At 48.2% G+C, this 19,764-nt stretch overlaps 2 protein-coding genes across 2 annotated transcripts; one reads left to right on the top strand and one right to left on the bottom strand.

Annotated features, from left to right (window-relative positions):
* Positions 1 to 485: 485 nt before the first annotated feature.
* Positions 486 to 6,014, bottom strand: ube2m (ubiquitin conjugating enzyme E2 M). Its single transcript, XM_080487385.1, has 7 exons — positions 5,309 to 6,014; positions 4,633 to 4,913; positions 2,751 to 2,845; positions 2,319 to 2,357; positions 1,954 to 2,057; positions 1,799 to 1,862; positions 486 to 1,721 (listed from the first exon to the last, which is right to left on the bottom strand). The coding sequence occupies exons 2-7, from the start codon at positions 4,745 to 4,747 to the stop codon at positions 1,581 to 1,583; spliced, it is 558 nt and encodes a 185-aa protein (XP_080343511.1). The 5' UTR covers positions 4,748 to 4,913; positions 5,309 to 6,014; the 3' UTR covers positions 486 to 1,580.
* Positions 5,822 to 18,546, top strand: fbxl19 (F-box and leucine rich repeat protein 19). Its single transcript, XM_080487319.1, has 11 exons — positions 5,822 to 5,959; positions 10,225 to 10,431; positions 11,040 to 11,183; positions 11,588 to 11,674; positions 11,770 to 11,955; positions 12,037 to 12,069; positions 12,184 to 13,436; positions 13,829 to 13,992; positions 14,073 to 14,234; positions 14,326 to 14,547; positions 15,179 to 18,546. The coding sequence occupies exons 2-11, from the start codon at positions 10,240 to 10,242 to the stop codon at positions 15,433 to 15,435; spliced, it is 2,700 nt and encodes an 899-aa protein (XP_080343445.1). The 5' UTR covers positions 5,822 to 5,959; positions 10,225 to 10,239; the 3' UTR covers positions 15,436 to 18,546.
* The last annotated feature ends 1,218 nt before the right edge of the window (positions 18,547 to 19,764 follow it).

A 19,764-nucleotide genomic window follows, 5' to 3' on the forward strand; every position in this document is an offset into this window, starting at 1 on the left:
AAATAAAAAGAATAAACAAAAAAAACCAACTCATTTTAAAAGTAATTTTTATACCTTTAGTTTGGCTCTGTGGTGCGTTCACTGCCCGTAAAACAGAAAACTGTCAGATTGTAGCTCAGTGCCGAGGAGAGACAGTCAGCAACACTCTTAATTATATGAATTTCAAATCCAACTCACGCAAATTGTTGGGAAAAGGAAGGTTTAAAAACAATTCAGGTTCTCTGATCCTCATTGAACGCAGCAACATGTATGAAGGTAACGACAGACGACTGACATTTTCCCTGAAAGAGAAAACGAGAGAAACCGCGTCTTTTCTCTGTGCTGCTCAACGTGACTCTTGACATTCAAGGCCTCCAGATTCAGTAACATTGAATCGAGTGGCAGATGTAACAAACATCTCCAAGCTGCAGGTTTCATCCAGTTACAGAGGCAACAAGACAACTCCAGTCAGAGAAACGTCACGGTGACAGACGACACAAACGTTTGAATCATTCAAGTCCATATTTTATTTAACATAAATCATATTGCAGTCGATGTGAACAGCCGCAGTTTCAATATACACAATAGAACCCCAACATTTTAAGCCCCTCCCCTCTGCTAAGACCCCGCCCACAACCCCATCCCCCACAAATGAAAATCAGGTACCCCCCTCCCCCATAACCCAACCCACATCGCCCCTATTCACTTAAACAACCCTCCCCCTTCTGACAACAGCCCCACCCACATGATATAATGCTCCACCCACCAGCATATGTGTGTGTCACCATAGCAGCAAACTCCAAACGGCTCAGGTGCATTCTGGACTCTCATTGGCCATTGCCTGTAACACCTGTGTCCAATCAGCAACAGCGCCACCTGCAGGTTGAGTCGCCACAGCCACAATAATTGTTTAACTGAGAGGAACTTTACTTTAAGGCATGTGCTCTTTTTTTGTAACTCACAAGCCCCTCCCACTTAGACAAACCATGCCCACCAATGTGCGTAACAATCGCCCAACAGCCAGCCGCAACGCAGAAGCCCCACCCTCAGTATGACAGCATCACTATAGGCTCCTCCCACAGACGTCCAGAGTGAGTTTGGAGTTTGCTGCAGGTCAAAGTTGGTGAGAAGGAGGTGGGGGGGGGGCGCGTGTCCTTCTGACCAGCGTCGACGGCACACGCAAAGCAATGTAAAAAAACAAAGACCAAAAAAAAATAAAAAAATCACGTGGGTATCGTTATCGGCAGCGTCGCCCCAAACATTCACCAACCGCTTCCCCCGTCGCCATCATCTTCCTCAGCTGGTCGCCGTCTGAGTCCTCCCGCCGTGTGTTCTGTGTGGGCGCTCCCCCCTCCCTGTGGCGTGTAAACGGTTTAATGCTGCGTTTTCAAACAAATGTCGGGGGTTTCTTCTTCTTTAGTTTAAAAAACAAACAAACAAAAAAAAAAAGTAGCATCTTGTGGCGTGCTGCGTTCGGTCGCTGCAGCTCCTGGTTTCTGCCCACAGGTTGGACTGAGGAGGAGCAAGAGGGGAGGGGCGGTTGCAGGAGTGGGGGTGGATTGGGGTGGTGGTGGGGGGAGGGGGGGTCACGGTACGCCAAGTTATTTAAGACATCTCTCGAAGTAGGTGGCGCCCACGTAGCCACCCCGCAGAGAGCGGTGGACGTTCTGCTCAAAGAGCCGCCGGTTCGTCTGCAGGACCTCTGCTGCCTCCTTGTTCAGGGGGTCCTCTGGGTTCGGCTCCTGGGGGGGCGGGGGGATAAAATGTGTGTCTCACAACGTTGTGTGTATATGTACATGTTCATGTGTGCGTCACTCACTAGAAATAGATACTGTAGACCGTAGATGATGGAGTTTATTGTCAGCACAGGCTTCCAGTCCTCTCTGAGGAGAACACACAGCGGGCACATGTTACCATGGTAACCACAGAAACACCCCACCCTCTATGACCCCACCGCTTCAAACATACACACACCTTAAAATGTTTAGGCAGACGTTTCCTTCCAGGTCGATGTTGGGGTGATAAACCATCGTCTCACACTTCACCTTCGGGGGGTCGTGAGGGTAACCCTGTCCTACCTGAACGAACACACACACACACACACACACACACACACACACACACACACACACACACACACACACACACACACACACACACACACACACACACACACACACACACACACACACACACACACACACACACACACACACACACACACACACACACACACACACACACACACACACACACACACCAAAATGGTTAAAACAAAACTGTGTGAAGGATCAGAGGACTGTTAGTAAATAGTTGTTTCTCTCTGTGTGTACACTCACCTTAAAGCTGAAGATAAATTTTCCTCCTTTGTAGAACCCCTGAGAGAAAGCACACACACATTTAAAAACAGTACTGTGTGCGTGCGTGTGTGTATATACAGTGTTTCTAGTTCCTACAATGTAACTGCTTCTAAAACGTCTCTGTTCTCTTGATAAATGTTGATTCCAGACTTGTGAAAACAGCTTGTGAGTTTTCAAGTTGCTGTTGGGATAGTTTTTAATTCTTGTTTTTGTGTTTCTTGATGGTTTCTCGAGGTCGTCTTTCATTGTGTCGAGATTCCCTACTTCTTCACGCTGCGTTTTCTCTTTTTGACGTCGCCTCATTGTGTCCGGTGGTGCACACGGAAACTTTTCCCGGGTGGTCGCCGCACGGCATGTCGCGTAGGTGATGCGTCACAGCGTGTGAACCGCGGCGTGTGTGCGTGCGCTCACCTCGTCAGGAGAGATGATGAGTCTGAAGTTGAGCAGGTCGTCATCGTCTGGGAAGTTGATCTCGCACGTCTTTGGCAGGTTCAACTCATTGATGTCTGAAACACAAACCAGAGTCAAATGCAATCGGGTGAAATCATCGCGACGTCAGCGTTGACCAGGCGGAGCTTTTGTTTAAGGAATTTTGGTTCCAGTTTAACGGAAAAATACGGATGATAATATTTCCTGTCACAATGAGAAAGACAAAAGAACAAAACATACACACTCCAAATGAGAGCTAAATATTCTGCACATGATGTTTAAATTATAACAATTGACTACGTCCACTAATCATTCAAAAGGAAAGAATCATCCATGAGGTTTGATATCTGGGTCACAGTAACGTGTTATTAAAGTCATATCAAGCATATTCATTATGGTATAATCTGTTGTAAAGTTACACAATCAGGAAAACGTGTTATAGTCACTTATAAAGGCTTTGTGATGTTGTGTTGGCTAACTTGAAAAGTTAAACTAAAAAAGTTTATGTTCTTTGATATGTAGAATAAACTGAACATAGTGTTCATTTAAGAAAAAAAGGACAGGTTTATTTGTTGTTCGATAGATGAAGCGTGGCTTATATTAACTTAATGTTCGCAGTTATTATGGGATGTGATTACACAGATGGATCTTTTCTCTGTGTTCGAGAGAGAGGGCACATTTAGCTTCAGAGTTTTGCTAAATATATTTTGGATTTGAAGGTTGTACTGTTTGTATTGTTTTATGTTTAAATGATATGCTCAAATACAAGTCAGTTATTGAATTTTCTGTGTGTGAAATGAGCTGAAAGAGTTTCAGGTGACTCTTTTAACCAATCACATTTCAGGATATGACGCTGACTGAAGAAAAGCCTCAGGAAGCGTCCTCCTGCCGCGGGACACCGGAGACCGGCTCAGTCGAGAAAACAGTTTTGGATCAGGCTGAATTCATGCTGGACACGTGTTTCAGTCTCATCCTGAAGAGGCGTCATGATCCTGACGACCCTGCGGCTCCTGCCTCTGACATCTTGATGTTTGGATCAAGCGTCTGATGGCGTGGTTATCTTCCCAGCCTCCAGACTGTGTGTGTGTTTTGACGGAAGACATGTCAGAGCGCCCGTGGCGCAGGTAGTGACCAGCTTCTAATGGGACTGCAGACACACAATGAAAGCTTTATTTCGCAGAGATGCAGATTGCCGGTTTGATCCCGACCTTCTCACGGGTCAGGGAGGCCGAAGCCACTGTTGCCCTGACGGCTCAGCGGCTGTTATGACCTGTGTGTGGCTGTCAGATGGTTCAGGTGGTGGTGAGGTGACAGTAGGTGCTCATCAGTAAACCAGGTGAGAGGAGTTTAACCAGGATGTGAAGCACCGTCAGTGTAATTACCTGAACCTGACATCACACTGCACCCCAAAGTGCTAGGGTTTTAGTGTGACCTTTGACCTATCCAGTCCACTAGGTGACTGTCACACTGACAGGATAACTAGCTGGTTAGCTGCTGGTTAGTGCAGCCTCCCTCTCAGGGACCTGACACAGCAGGTTGGCCGGTAAACACCGGGTAATCAGCGAACCAGTCTCTCAAGCCGCTGACAGACGTTGACTGGCTGTCAGACGGTTGCTGGTTAGTGGATGTATCTGGTTCCGGACTGTTAGCTGCGTGCTAGCGGCGGTTCGGTCTGCGTTTTGTTTTCAGTTAGCAGTCGTTAGCTTAGCAGTTAGCCTGTTAGCTCGGAGCCTCGGCTCGGTTCACCCGGCACGGTGCGGACCGGCGGGTTCCGGCCTGTGTGCTGGGTCAGTCAACTGGGGGTCACCGGTCACCGGGTGGGGGGGGGGTGAGCGGGAAGCCGGGCTGGAGGTGTGCTGCCTACCTTTCTGTATCCGGAGCTGGGCCGCGCTGGCTTTCTTGCCGCCGGCTCCGGTCCTGTTTCCTCCGGCAGACTCCTCGTCTTTCTTCTGCTGCTTCAGAGAAAACAGCTTGATCATCTTCACGGCTTCGGTCTGCTGCCTCTACTGGGAGTCTCCCCGCGGTGTGCCGCTCCGGCCGGGTCGTGGCTGAACGTCGGGAGGGTCAGTAGCGTCCTGTGGCTCCGGGACGTGGACGGAGCCGGTGCGTCTGACGGAGAGTCACGGAGCGCTGCTAGCTGTTAGCCTGTTAGCATGAGGAGAGGCCGGGGGGGAGGTGAGGAGGAGTAAGGTGGGGGGTGTGTGGGGGGGGGGGGGGGGCGTGTTGCTGTGTCATAAAAATAACACACATCGTATATACACGATAATTACACAAAATACTTTTCAATATAATGAACAGAAGCACTACGAGAAGAAATAATCTAGCTACGTGTCATTTAACCTACTATTTAACATTTGTGTGACTTAGACTTATTTATGTTTTTCGACAATCAAACACCACAACTCCCATGATGCCTTTCTGCTGCGGACGCTCCCGACGTCATGACGCAGGGGCGGGGCCTGTCATGTTTTATTTACTGCGTTTATTTATTTATTTGTGTTGTGTCCCTCCGAGGCCGGAGTGGAGCGCGCTGCGGTCACCTGTGTGATGTCATCCATGCGGGGGTTAAACGTGCCACGGCAGATCGATCCATCTGCGACACCCGCACCGATTCACGCACGGCCCCGCAGCCAGGCGCCAACACAATGAAGCCGGAGAACAATAGTGGCGCGCGGCGCTTCTTTCCGCCCGCTGGCCGCTTCACGCTCGTGCGGTGATCGACGGGGCCTAGTTCGTGCGGAGGGTTACCGCGGAGCGTGCGGTTCAACGCGGTGCTCGGTGAGAAGGAGCTGTTGTGTGTTTTGAAGCCCCCCGGGAAGGAGCGGAACACGCTGTAACGTGCTGAGGGAAGAGAGAGATCCAGACCCAGTGAGGGAGAGGGAGAGCGAGAGAGCGAGCGAGAGAGGGAGAGGGAGGGGAGTGAATGGGCACGACTCCGCCAGCAGCACTGCGCCCTTCATCCACATCCAGTCCCTCGGTCATCGGTTCGAGCCGCCGCGGGTCCGGGAGGCCGTCCCGGGAGCGTGCTGGAGCGATGGGCCGGCTGTGAGACGGTGGCAGCCCGGGAGCGAGCAGCAGCCTGGCGGAGCAGCGAACAAGGAAGCGGACGGCTAGCAGCGCTGAAGCTAACGGCGGCTAACCGAGATTCATTCTGATGAGCGAGCCAGGAGCATGCGACTTGATACCGAGAGGTGAGCCCGGAGGGGGGTTGGGTCGGCCACCTGCCGCCGCCGCTGCTTCTGCTCTACTGCCCGCGGGTCGGAGCGGAACTCAGCGCTGGGGCTCGGGGGGGCGGACAAACTGTTAGCCTGCTAACGGGTTAGCACGCTTAATGCACCCTCTCACCCCCTCCCCCATACCCCCCTGCGACTCGGGGGTGGTGGTGCTGTTACTGCGGGGGGCGGAGGGTGGAGGCAGGGAGTGTGCGTGCATAGGTGGGACTGCTTCAGTGTACCCTCATGGCAGGTGGAGGTGTGCGGGCTCGCCCCCCATCAGCATTAGCTTATAGCATCTCGTAGCTCAGCGGTGCGCATCTCCATTAACCTGCTAACCAGCCACTGCAGCACCAACCAGTCCGGTGTGGGTTAGTTCACCTGCTGACTGCTGACAGACTTGCTGGTGAGCCGTGAGGCTTCTGTCACATCTGACAAAAGAAGCACAGCTCCGCCAGGCTGCAGGAGAGAGAGAGAGAGAGAGAGAGAGAGAGTGAGAGAGTGTGTGTGTGTTTTAATCTGAGCAGCAGCTTCAAAATGAAAGCACAGTGTAGCAAACACACACACACACACACACACACACACACACACACACACACACACGAAGCTTCATTCTGCTCATTCATGAAGAGATAAATAGGTTCACCGTGAGGGAGAAAAGCTGCAGCAGCTTTAACATCTCCAACACAATATTGTTCAGATCCCCCACACACACACACACACTGGAATCAAATGATTTGTTCAGTTTGTGTTCAGGTTAGATGTGAAGAGGAGGCTTCACTTAACCCAATAATGTCAATATACCTCAATACAACACATTGAAATAACATGTCATCCTGTCAATACAGCAGCTTTAATATCACATAATAAGTAGTAATAAAAAGAAATGTTACCTTTTGCTCAAATCTGAAAGAGAAATATTAAATGTTCCTCCAGTAATAAATTAATTTACTTAATAATGTTTAAATCTTAGGCACAAATGGTAAATTTCTATTAAACTACGTAGTGAGCTATAATTTTATGAATGAATGACGTGGAATCTGTGCATCAGTTGTTCTTGTTGGCCCAACACAAACGGAATCAATGCAAACTACGGATTTATTCAACCAGAGCCGATGTACTTTCTTTAAAATCGAGTCAAACTCTGAACTTGACCTCAAGACTCGCTCGGGAGTCGTTTACAAGCTTTTGTTGCGTTTTGCGTGTCTATTTACACGACAGCGGTGCTCAGAGCCACTAAAACACAACCTTTTGAAAAATGCTTCCAAGGTGGAACTTTTCCAAAGCGCAACTGCGTGTGTGCATCACGACTGTAAGTGAAGAGTTCTTCTGCACATGTGCAAATGGCTGGACAATAACAACAATGGCGGCCTCCAGAGTGGCAGGACTCCTAGTCCATGGTGTCCTGGTGTTTTATAGTTTCAGGCCTTGTTTACACGAAAACGAATGCAGAACGTGGACATCATTTGGACCTTTTTACTTACATGTAAACAAAGCTGTTTTTACTTTTGCATGTGGACTCTCAGGTGGGAGACGGAGTTTAACGTGACAATATGCGACAAAAGCGTCATCAGCGTCATATGTGTGCGACCTGTTTACGGTTAACTTTCTAGAAATGGTGCCAATATGTCTCTATACTTGGATCGACACGATTCCCCGTCAATATTTTCTCGTGTTTCACTTGTTTTATATTCTAGCGAAACATTTAGGGGGAGCTCAACTTTGCTATTGGTCTAAACAAATGGCCCTGGCGCCATTATTGCAGAAGAAATGGGAGAAATTTGTGCCATAAATTATTATTTTTTTTATTTTTTTCCAGGATTCTGATTGGCTAGCGTTACACTACGCAAAGAGGTTTGGCATGCTCATGGTAGCTCTTAACGAGGTTATTTATGCGCGTTTGCGTAAATGACAAATTTTGCGGGGGAACAGTTTGGTGTGAGTACTGTTAATATTGAAAACCTAGACGGAGGAAATAATTCATTTTGGAATATACCTGGCTATGTGTAAATGTGACTGTATAGTCGAGAGTCACCGTAATAACAATCCAACTTTGTCACCCGTCCGTACGAAGGTACGCATACTCCCATTGTTAATGTTTACATTGATCTGTGAGTGCATGTATCTGTGATTTCATTATGCAAACATCGTTTCCAGCGTTACTGCCGTTTTTGTTTAAAGTGACATTTTAAAAATGTTGTCATGTAAATGCAAAACTTCTCTGAAAATGATACATTTTCACGTAACGCGTGTCAGTCCGCACGATGTTAGCAGTTTTAAGAAGTTCGTTACTCGCCGTCCAGCTGTGTCATGCGTCGATTTATGCGATGATGTGGATGTTTGTGGATACATTGAGTCTGAGTCTTGTTCAGTTGCCTGCTCATGTTCTTGAATTGCAGTTCGTGTGCAGAACATCGTTTTGACTGACATCACGCGCAAACAGAATTCAAATTAGGGTTTGGATGGAGCTCTTTACAGCAAATAATGTGGATTCACACAAGAAATGGCAACGATGTCGACGGTCCATCTCAAAGTGGGGGAAAGGGAACCCAACAAAAGTGATTGAGTAATGTCTGCAGCATCTAAATCTCAGGAGCCAGCTGGAGCATTGCTTTTCACTACGGTGACAGCAGCTGACATTACAATCACAGACAATACAGATGTTATAACACTGCTGGTTTTGAATGCCATTCCACGTTCATGAAGGCAAACACTAAATGTTAATTTGATTCTGTCGGTAAATCGGGAATTGTGCAAAAAAAAAAAAAAAAAACACATTCGTTTGCTGAGATATTCTGCTGCGTTCCCGTCGGTGGGCGAGTGGCTGTACTTCGTACGGTGGTACTTGTAGCTGTGCGGTGTATCGAGTCCTCCGTCTCCATTTTAGGACATCGTCAGGAAATTAGGAGTCATCGGACCTCCACAATATAATCTGCAACACACGACATTTCATTCATCTCGGTTGAGCTATTTCTGTGTTGAGACGCCTGAAATCGAGTGTGTAGCTGCCTTCAGGCCCGATTTACACAACATCACTTCAAGTGAAAATGCATCGCTTTTGTGTTTTCGGTTCAGAAAAGTTTAGTGTGTCCACGGCAATGTTTTGAAAACTATTTTGCCGGAAATGGCAGAAACGCTAAAAAACAATGGCATGCTAGACCTAGCGTTGGCACAGTTGGCTGTTTTAGTGATGTAACCACACACACGCGCGTGTGTAGTAAACTATACGCTATAAACATTAACAATGGGAGAACAGAAGGACTCGTTACTACCACGGCCGTGGTGCACATGTCCAGTGGCAGCTTTTCGGAAAAGTTGCATTTACCATATATTTTTCAAAAAGTTGACTCCAAACACTGTTGTCGTGTAACCGGACAAACTAAAAAAGCTACTTAAGTTTTACGTTTTCATTCGACAACATTGCTGTGTGAACGGGGCTTCAGTGTAATCACCTGACCGGGACTCTTATCAAAGACGTGTGTCTGTTTATACCAGATCTGGACTCTTCAAAACACAAAATGAGTTCTTAAAGCAAAAGTACACAAAGGTTCCTTGTCCTGGCGCTTTAAAACCAAACCTGGACTTTCTTCTAAACCTCACTGGGATTATTTAATCCAGATCTCGAGTCTGGAAAACTACAGTTTGAAGTTAAATGACATGGTGTGAATATGTTTGTGTGCAGATGGTGTGCTGTTCATTGAAAGTGAAGTACTCCACAGTAACTACACCAGACTGAGTGGTGACAGTCAAACATGACTCTGCAAACATCTTTTTTTTTTTATATATTTCCCACACTTCCGTCTGTCAGATTCCTCTTACTTAGCCCTTACTGTTACTCTTTAGTTTTAGTTACCATCCACAACAGAGGAAGAAAACCAGTATGAACCTGAACGTGAGGCTGTTTTGTTTGAGACGCCGTCAGTAATCTAACTCCACTACTGCTGTCAGTAACCGATTACTCTGTGATGAGTAACTTAATTTCACCGACTGAAGTCGTCGTCATTTTTATTAGGCATGAAGTTGGGAGAGTAGCTGAGGTGCTTTCTTTAAAATAACAGCTTCACTTTCTAAGAGCTGGTAACAACCAGGTTATAGAGCATCTTCCTTACTCACAACTTTCTTATTTAAAAAAATTAGATAAAAGATAGTGCTGAATAAACATAAATGACTAATGAAAGATGGAGTTTTTAAGTGTGTTCAGGATCATCTGAAAACTGTTCTGACGTGTGTATTTATGTGTCCAGCTGACTTGTTGGGGCATGTCGGGCAGTAAGGCGCTGGGCGGGGGGGCCGGCGGCGGCGGCGGAGCGAGGCGCAGGCGGACGCGGTGCCGGCGCTGTCAGGCCTGCATGAGGACGGAGTGCGGAGAGTGCCACTTCTGTAAGGACATGAAGAAGTTTGGAGGGCCCGGCCGCATGAAGCAGTCCTGCCTCCTGAGGCAGTGCACGGCGGTGAGAGACACACACGTATACACACTTACAAAAGAAAAGTAAACAAAACAACAGTGGTGTTAGTTTATTTTATCTTTTATCAGGAAAAACTTTCTTTGGTCTCAGGCCAATAATTATCACACATCCCTACTTCTTTCTTTTTAATGGGTTTGTGGGATTTATGTTTGGTAGAGATTTTGTTTTTTGTGTGTTTTGTTGTGTTGGTGTTGTCGAGATGTTTGTTTTTTGTGTGGTTTCTTTAAATAACATCAGTGATGCTGCGTTTCCATGGTAACCACAGAGTGGTGCTGTGAGTGGGAGTAGTCTTTGATCCATCGCCATAGTTATTACACGGAGATGCTTTAACACACACACACACACACACACACACACACACACACACACACACACACACACACACACACACACAGAGCTGCTGTACATGTAGTTAAGTGTGTTTGGAGGAGAAGGAGGAAGTAATGATGGAGGAATGCAGGAGTGATGCACTCTGGTGGTTATAAATAGGAACATCATTTGCCTGTTTGAAGTAACTCAAATGTGTTGAGTCCATGTGTGAGCTGCAGGTGGCGCTATCACAGAAGGATATAATGTGTGTGTGTGTGTTCCAGCCGGTGTTGCCGCACACTGCTGTGTGTTTTACGTGCGGAGAGGCAGGGAAGGAAGACACCGTGGACTCAGAAGAGGAGAAGTTCAGTATGTGTCTGATGGAGTGCACCATCTGCAACGAGATCATCCACCCCAGCTGTCTCAAGGTCAGTGATACCCCCACACCCACCTACACCCGACACACCCAACACATGTGTCGTCGTGCATTCTTACACCTGCCCTCCCACACCCTGCACACACCTTCCTACACCTGCCCTTGTACACCCTGGAACGCATTCCTACACTTGCTACACACTCTCTTCAGGCCTTGATGCTCAATTCCCATTTCTTGCGTGATCGTTGGCACTACGTTTTAAATGTGACCTCCATCAGACTGGCGTGTGAACATTATCCGACCTCAACGTGACCCACATGTGCAGAAGAAGGCGTGACGCCGAGTACGCTGTTTACCCAAATCCTCTCAATTTTTCCAAAGCTTGAACGTAGCCTTACGTGGTACAACTCCTACTCCTACAACGAGTGACCCTCCGTTTTTGTCTGTCTCTCTCAGATGGGTAAAGCTGAAGGAATCATAAACGATGAGATCCCAAACTGCTGGGAGTGTCCAAAGTGCCACAAGGAGGGTAAAACTAGCAAGGTGAGAGTCGGTGTGAATGTCGGAATATGTTTTATCATAGAAAGTGATGGCGTCCCTCCTGTGAGACGGCGTGCTCGTCCTGTTTCTGTGTTCAGGACCAGGCGGATGGCTCAGGGAAGCGGCGGCTGGATAACGGAGAGGTCGGACGCTGGAAGCTCACAGACGACCCGCCCCCAAAGAAGAAAGCCCCGCCGTCCCTGGAGGAGGCGGGGAGGACAGACGGGGGACACAAGAGGAAGAAGGAGAAGGAGCTTCCTGCTGACAGCGGCGCCAAGAAGAAAGTGAGTTCACAAAAAAAACACCACCGTGTAATGTGTGCGTGTGTGTCTCTGCTCTGACTGTGTCTCCTGTTTGATTGACAGATGAAAGGTGTCCATGAGAAGCGTCTGAAAAAGGTACATTTATTCTGTTCACCTCCTGGTCCCTTTTTGAGTGTGCAGCATGTTTTCATATCCACAGGGAGGTGCTGTGTGCTCTCTCCTCAGTGTGTCTCCTTTTTCTCTCCTCAGAAACCCAAACAGGAGATGCTTGAATCAAACGGGCCGCCCTCATCTGGAGGTGGCGCAGGAGGACTACAAGGCTCCTCGTCCTCCTCATCCTCTCAGCCCGGCGGGGGGGGCGTTGGGGGGGCGTCGAGCGTGGACCAGCGCTCCCACCACAGAGAGAAGCTGGAACGCTTTAAGAGGATGTGTCTGCTTGAGCGCCGCCCGGAGTCGTCGTCGTCGTCTTCCTCCTCGAGCTCCGAGTCAGACTCGGAGTCAGACTCCGACGACTCTCTAAGGGGAGACCAGGGTGGAGGCTCGTCGCCCTCGTCCTCCTCCCCCGCTCCACCTCCACCCGTCGTCTACGGCAACAGCAGCGGGAGCCGTGCGGAGCGAGAGAGGAACCGCAGTGAGCGGGAGAGGGAGCGGGAACGGGAGAGGGAGAGGGAGCGGCGGTTAGCTGAGCTCGGCTTCAGCGCCAGCGAGGAGTCGGAGAGTGAGGTGGCGAGGGGGGAGGAGGAGGAGCGGGAGGAGGAGGCGTCGACGGGAGCTGGGGACAAGGCCCGGCGGCGGGGGGGAGGAGAGATGGGGTTACTCTCACGAGGGAGGAAAGGAGGAATAATGGACGGTGAGGATGAGGACACGCCAACCTCTGATAGGACCCGCAAAAACTCCACCTCCCTCCCCCCGCCCTCCCCACTCTCGTCCAATCAGCTGCCGCCGTCCTCGCAGCACGATGGCTTCACGGGGAAGCAGCGCAGCAACGGGCAGGAAGCACGCAATGGGCGGACACGAGGAGGGAGGGAGGGCGGGGAGAAGGAGAACGCCAGCGTGGGTCTGACCAATCACAGACACAGTGGTGGGGGAGGGGGTGGGGCCAAAGTCAGCGGGAGCCGGAGCAACAAGATCCGTAGCAACAGCAAGAACCAGTCGTCCCGGGGCTCCTCCTCCATCCCCACCTCCAATGGGGGCGGAGGCGGGGCCAGCGGCCTTATGATGTCAGCGATGGCGGCGTCGCCCTGCTCGCAGCCGTCCCGTGTAGCGCCGCGCTCGCAGATGATGAAGCGCAGTCCGCCGGCTGTGCCCTCGCCGCCCCGGCCTGTGCAGATGGAGCGACACCTTGTGCGGCCGCCGCCCACCTGCCCCGAACCCAGCTGCCTGCCACTGGACTGCGGCTCCGCCCACATCATGACTCGCGACGTGTGGCTGCGAGTCTTCACCTACCTGAGCCACCGCCAGCTCTGCGTCTGCATGAGAGTGTGTCGCACCTGGAGCCGCTGGTCAGTGCACACTTCACACTGTCACTTCACACTGCCACTTCACATGCGTGGCTTTCAGGAGCATCCACAAACGTTACTCCTCATCATTGACCTTTGACTTAATTTGCTATTACAAGTTTCACCTGCTGGTTTGTTTAAGTATTTGTGCAATGACACTAACTTTTCGGAAGGCTGCTGTCACTTGAGCTGAAAGGACATATGTGCACTGGAACTTCATGGTTCTTCTAGTTGGTTGGTGGGTGAGATTTCCCTGGTTGCTTAGTTGGTGGGGTAGGTTCTCTTGTTTACTTGGTGGGTGTGGTTCTCCTGCTTGGTGGTTGAGGCTCTCCTGGTTTTTTGGTTGCTAAGTTGGTGGGTGAGGTTCTCAGACTCAGTTGTGTGTCCTCCTGCAGGTGTTGTGATAAGCGTTTGTGGACTCAGATCGACCTGAGCCGGCAGCGCTCCATCACTCCCCCGATGCTGAGTGGGATCATCCGCCGTCAGCCCGTCTCCCTCAATCTGGGCGATACCAACATCTCCAAGAAGCAGCTCATGTGGCTCATCAACCGGCTGCAAGGTGAGTTCCTGCTCCACCATCACCACCACCACCACCACCAGCAGCACTACTCAACACTCACCCTCCCCCGTCCCTCTCAGGCCTGCTGGAGCTGAACGTTGCGGGTTGTCCGTGGTCGTCCGTCTGCGCGCTGTGTCAGACTGTCTGTCCTTGCCTGAAGCTGCTGGACCTCAGCAGGGTGGAGGACCTCAAAGACTCTCACCTGAGGGAGCTGCTGGCCCCGCCCCCTGACAGCCGTACAGGTGAGACTCCCCTCCCCTTTTTTACTTGAATCTCTCCACACACACCCGAGGTCCCCCTCTTAAGCCCTCGGCCCTGTGATTGGCTCTTCAGCTCACGGGGAAACCAGAACGGGGCGGTTCCAGAATGTGACAGAGCTGCGATTGGCCGGATTGGAGTTGACGGACGCGTCGTGCCGCCTCCTTGTGCGCTACGTCCCCCACCTGACCCGGCTGGACCTGAGCCACTGTGTCCACATCACAGACCAGGCGGTGCACACCCTCACCTCCCCCCTGTCCCCCCTGAGAGAGAGCCTCACCTACATCAACCTGGCAGGTAACGGTGCTCATGTCGTTCATTACTGCTTTTATGACGCAGCATCGTTCGTTCTCTACATTAGGTTTTTACAAATGTGCAGGTGAGGATGTTTCTTCTTGTCACCACACCTGTCTTGCTTCAGTTCATATACAACAGACAGAAGGAGGCTTCTTCCTCTTCCTCGTTCAGTGTGTGGCTCAAACAAAGTCTGCTGATCAGGACTTTCATGTCTCGTAGAAACAAAAACCCTTGAGGACCCCGAGTGTGGAATTATCTCCATGGTGCCAACAAAATTTCGTTTCATAGTTGACCGTCACCGTAATAACAATCCAACCTGGTCGTCTGTCCACTACAATGTTTATTGTCCATTGTTTATGTTTATAGCGTGTTCTTCTCTGCTGCACGAGTGTGTGGTTTCATTACAAAAATTAAAAAAACAACCAACAGCGCCAACTCGTGGCTTGGCGTGATGACTACATTGTTTTCGGCCTCTCTGCTGTTTCCATGGAGACGGACGTCGTTTTCAAAACTTTCCCATGTAAACGTGACATTTTTCTAAATAACGAGTCAATTTGCATTGTTGTGACTCAGAAGAAATTACCGTGACCTCTTCAGTACATTACCCATGTGCCCTTGCTGTCTGTTGCAGGTTGTGTGAAGGTGACGGAGCAGTGCATCCCACTGCTGCGCCGCTGCTCCTCCCTGCAGACGGTGGATTTGCGCTCCTGCTCCCTCCTCTCCTCAGAGGCTGGGCAGCTGCTGTCCTTCCCTTCTTCCTCCTCCTCCTCCACTTCTTCGTCCACCTCTTCGGCTACCACTACCACCACCGCTGCTTCCTCCTCCTCCTCCTCCTCCTCCTCCTCTTCCTGTCCTCCTGAAGACAGGACGCTGCTAAAGAACAGCTAAAGCCCGCCTCCATGCCATGTGACAGAGCTTTCATTGGTCCAGGTGTCCCACAAGCCCCGCCCCCTCTCCTTGGTACACTACAGACATGCGAGGGAGGAAGAGCAGGAAGAGGAAGAGCGTTGTTTCTCCTCACACTGGACAAAGTTGAGTTTTACGGGAGAACGGAGCGACACGGAGGAGCAGAGATGCATTATGGGAAAAGTAAAAGTGTACATATTTGTTGTCTGGGTGTAAATATCTGTAGTTTACTGTAAATTACCTCCTGTCAATCATCATGTCCGCCGACGCATCACCACCGCCACTATTGTGTGTCAGTCGGACCGGAGCTCCGCCCCCTGTGTCGGTGCTCGCCGCGTTGCGCCGGGAACCCGCCGCAGCCCCGTCGGCGTCGCTCAGGTTCGGAGGTCCGCTCGTCCGTCCGTCCGCCGAGAGCTCGGAAGTTGATTCAAATCCGACCAACGGGGGAGGCGTGGCTCGTTACCTCATGGTTCGCTCTGTGAAACGTCGTGAAACCGCTCTCACCTGATTGGTCCACAGTGTTTCGGTTTTCTTTGAATCAGTGTTCTTCTGCCTGGCAGTGGAAATCGTCCACTCCGCTTTGTTTACAGACCCGAGCCGGAGATGTCTCGTCATCGGGGGTGAACGCTACGCCTCCGATGATGTCACTCCTCCAACAGACCAGCGAGAAATCAATGACCAGATCAATGAGAAAATGCCGTCTGTGCGAGCTCGGTTCAAACAAAGCTACCTGAATGTAAACCTCAGCGTGTTTTAAGAGAAAAGACTTTTATTCCACTGTTTGACGACGAGCAGCTTGGTTTTCTCTTGTCGGTGAGAAAACGACTTCCGATTCAAATCTCCTCTAAATGCCTTTTCTTTGTTTTCTTTTTTTCTTTTAACCGTCATCAGATTGAATCGTCAGGGTCCAAATCTCCCCTCTGATTGGCTGTTTGCCTCAACTCGTCCAATTAGCTCTGAGGAGCTTGTCAAGTCTGGATTTGTCCCCTGCGCGTTGAGTCACCGGAGTTCGGGTAATTAGGGCAAACGTTTGCTGGATCCGGTTTCGTTTTCGCCAAACGCGATGAAACGGTTTGATGGAAGAAGCTCGTAGTGCACAGCTCTTTGACGTGCGGTTCTTCTGAAACCTCGCAGAAAAGATGATCTAACAGCCAAACGATTCTTTGCTCTTCCGCTGAATGTGACTTAACTCAAGTTCAGTGTGTGTCTTGACTCAGCAGGGGGCGCCAACGAGGCCGCAGCCTGAAATACTCTGCAATTCTGAAACATGCAGCTTATCGACTAAAATTTTGCGTTTTCTGTCTGCAAATTCTCATTCTCATTCTCGGCATCTCTTAATGTGACTTTTTCCACACATTCTCTGAAGACATAAAAAATATTCTGTTGACATTTCCCTGAAAAACCAGCCGTTTTTTAGCGTTTCAACGTTAATGTTGTCGAACAGTCTTATAAAGTCAACATATGCTCCATATGTTGAATTGTCATCAGGAATTTAAACTTAAACATAATGGGTGGAGTTTTAAAATTTTCGATTCATCATAAAATCTCGAGGTAAAAACTAAATAAAAAAATCACCTTTGCGTCACATCTTTAATATTTACTTTACTTTCCAATCATAACTGCTAAATTTCTTTGTGAATGAATCAGTTTACTCTCTGCTGGTAAAGATGGAAAACCGTGGGAACGTCCCGTTTCTTGTTTTCCTTTGCCTAAGGCAATTTGGAGATTTGATGATTCCAGCTGATTCTGATTTTATTGATTGCATCAGAACCAGATTATATATGAATTTTAATCTAAATTCACATATTAAACTGGATTTCATACTGTCAGATTTTCTCAATTTGCATCAATAGTCAGTCTTTTTTTCCTGATCTGGATGCAAAATCTTCATTTAGACTTTTAAGTCGAGTTCGTTTTCATGATGAACAGGGTTTAAAATCGGCTCCTTTGTGTTTTCAGCTAATTGAGATTGCGAGTTTGGATCCAGTCATGACGCCCCATAAAAGCATTTTATTGAGGAAGTTGTGTTTCCTGGAGTATTAGACTTCCGTATGGATGTTTTCTCTTGGGACACTTGGATGAGTGGACAACCCCAGTTTAAATTTGTTGTCAGGTGAGGGGCGGGGTCACATGTTCACATGTTTGATTACAACTGAAGTTGTTTCTGTTTGCTAACTGTGAAATTGAATAGAAAATGCCCACTCTGCACAACAGGAAACTGACAAACGGAAACCACGCCCACTTTCCACTCCTCATCTGCAGGGGGCATGGTTTTGCAATATTGATAAAAACGGGTTCGATTTTGACAAATCAGGTTAGTGCGTTAAATTCAGATTTGGCCTGAAGTCAGTTCGGATTAATTGAAAATTGAGGTTTCTCCCGTGAATTTATTTTGAAAAAAAGAAAGAAAGAAAAATCAGTATTTAGCATCGCGTGTTATTTTGCTGCTTATTTTGTTTCCGAACATTTGTCATCAAAGGTTTTCGCGTCGACGCGGCCACGAATCTGGAGGATGACTCGGTGAATGTGGGGAAATCTTAAGTATTGTTGGGTGAGATGAACTTTGTGCCATAAACGCAGCACGTGTCCTGTTGGAGTCACTTTTTATACTTTATTTTTTTATCGGTTGGTTTTGTTTTTTTGTTGTCGATTGATTTGATTTTTCTTTTTCTTTTTTACTGTATCGAGGGGGCGGTGCCTCCACTTAGCAACGAGTGAGGAGATCAAATCTGATTGGACAACAACTCCGGAAAGCTCTTATCCAATCAGAAGCCCTGACATATCTCACTTGTAAATTTGGACTTCCTGTGTTTTGTTGATGTTTTTAAAGATGCACTGGATCATCGTCTTCATCATCCTCAACTTTTTGCCAAATGTGTGGGTTTTTTTGGGTTGAATCGGGGCATTTTCTCCATTTTTGTTTTCTTTGTGCTTGTTCTTGTCTGTTTTTTTTAATGATTTGTCCCTGACTCTTCTTCTATTGTGTTGATAAAAAGTGAGGAAGGAACAAAAGGAGACAAAAAAGACCAACTCAAGGCAGCTACGTATGAGTGACTACTGTAAAATGACTAATAAAGAAGCAATGGGTTTGTTTTTACAGCCTCTCTCTGATTCTTTAAATCAGTTCGTCTTTCAATCAAGTTTTCTGATCCTGCAAAAAAAAATTATGTTAAAGCTTCGAGTTAATATTTTATTTTCAAAGAGTGAAGATTAAATTGGTCTAATTTTATCTTTAATTTAAAACAAGTGCGCGTTCACGTCATGAATGTGAGCCGCAAAGCATCAGAGGCAAACGGCGGGAGCGCGCACGGGCCAACGTCCTGCTGCATTCAGGTGTGGCTCGGAGTTTAAAGCAACTGTATCAACCATCTAATAACAGGAGGATGAAGTAAAATTTGAATAATCGTAAGATAACGCTGAATAAAATACACACTTGGTGAGAAACGCAGATGAAGGACAGAGCGGGTTTGTTTTCTGAGACCACACTATAGTGAAGGTCTCCAATGAGTCTGTGAGCTACACCACCAGACTCACTGAAAGCAGTTGAAGTGTGGCAACGCTGTGAAGATTGTTTCAGAGAGGAGGTCCCAAACTGAAGTCCATCCTGATCAGTTTCTCTCAGCCTTGTTATGCAGATGATCCATGAATCTATTAATCTGCGAAACCGGATGATACCGAGGAACTCGTAAAGCTAGAAGCTTCACCTGAGGACATAAAAGCCTGAAGGAGATTCATTTTTTAGAAACTGATAAAACACAAGTTATAATCTTTGACCCAAAAGATCTAACAGTGATATATAGTAACACTGGATGTTATAACATTGACCTCCAGTACCACTGAGAGGAACCTGGGAGTTACAATTGACCAAGACTTCAACTTTGACTCTCACATTAAACAAATCTGCAGGACTGTTTTCTTTCACCTGTAATTGTCTCTAAAATCAGGAACATGTTCATTCAGTAATGCTGAAGCAGATTAACCCATGGCATTTGTTACTTCAAGACCCGACTATTGTACTTCGCTATTTCCAGGGTGTCTGTATAACTCCTTAGAAAGTCTTCAATTGATTAAAAATGCTGCAGCGGGAGTCCTGACGGGAACCAGCAAGAGAGATCACATCACTCCAATAGTAGCTCCTATCATTTGCTTGCTGTTAAATGTAGAATATAATTTAAAATCTTTCTTTTAACTTATGATGTAAACAACCAGACTCCTTCATGTCTTCATTAGCTGTTAGTCCCATATCACCCCAGAAGAACACTTGGTTCTCAGAGTGCTGCTTACTGAAAATTCTGAGGTTTTATAAAAGTA

The sequence above is a fragment of the Lipophrys pholis genome (genome assembly GCF_963383615.2).
Source record: "Lipophrys pholis genome assembly, chromosome: 19".
Lineage (NCBI taxonomy): Eukaryota > Metazoa > Chordata > Actinopteri > Blenniiformes > Blenniidae > Lipophrys > Lipophrys pholis.

What these genes read in the sequence shown, in the direction of transcription:
- ube2m (XM_080487385.1), bottom strand. Translation starts at nt 4,747, where the DNA reads ATGATCAAGCTGTTTTCTCTGAAGCAGCAGAAGAAAGACGAGGAGTCT. An exon ending in AATTTATCTTCAGCTTTAAG is followed by an intron (nt 2,058 to 2,318) that starts GTGAGTGTACAC and finishes GTGTTCGTTCAG; the next exon opens with GTAGGACAGGGTTACCCTCA. An exon ending in GTCTGCCTAAACATTTTAAG is followed by an intron (nt 1,863 to 1,953) that starts GTGTGTGTATGT and finishes TGTTCTCCTCAG; the next exon opens with AGAGGACTGGAAGCCTGTGC.
- fbxl19 (XM_080487319.1), top strand. Translation starts at nt 10,240, where the DNA reads ATGTCGGGCAGTAAGGCGCTGGGCGGGGGGGCCGGCGGCGGCGGCGGA. An exon ending in TCCACCCCAGCTGTCTCAAG is followed by an intron (nt 11,184 to 11,587) that starts GTCAGTGATACC and finishes TGTCTCTCTCAG; the next exon opens with ATGGGTAAAGCTGAAGGAAT. An exon ending in CACCTACATCAACCTGGCAG is followed by an intron (nt 14,548 to 15,178) that starts GTAACGGTGCTC and finishes TGTCTGTTGCAG; the next exon opens with GTTGTGTGAAGGTGACGGAG.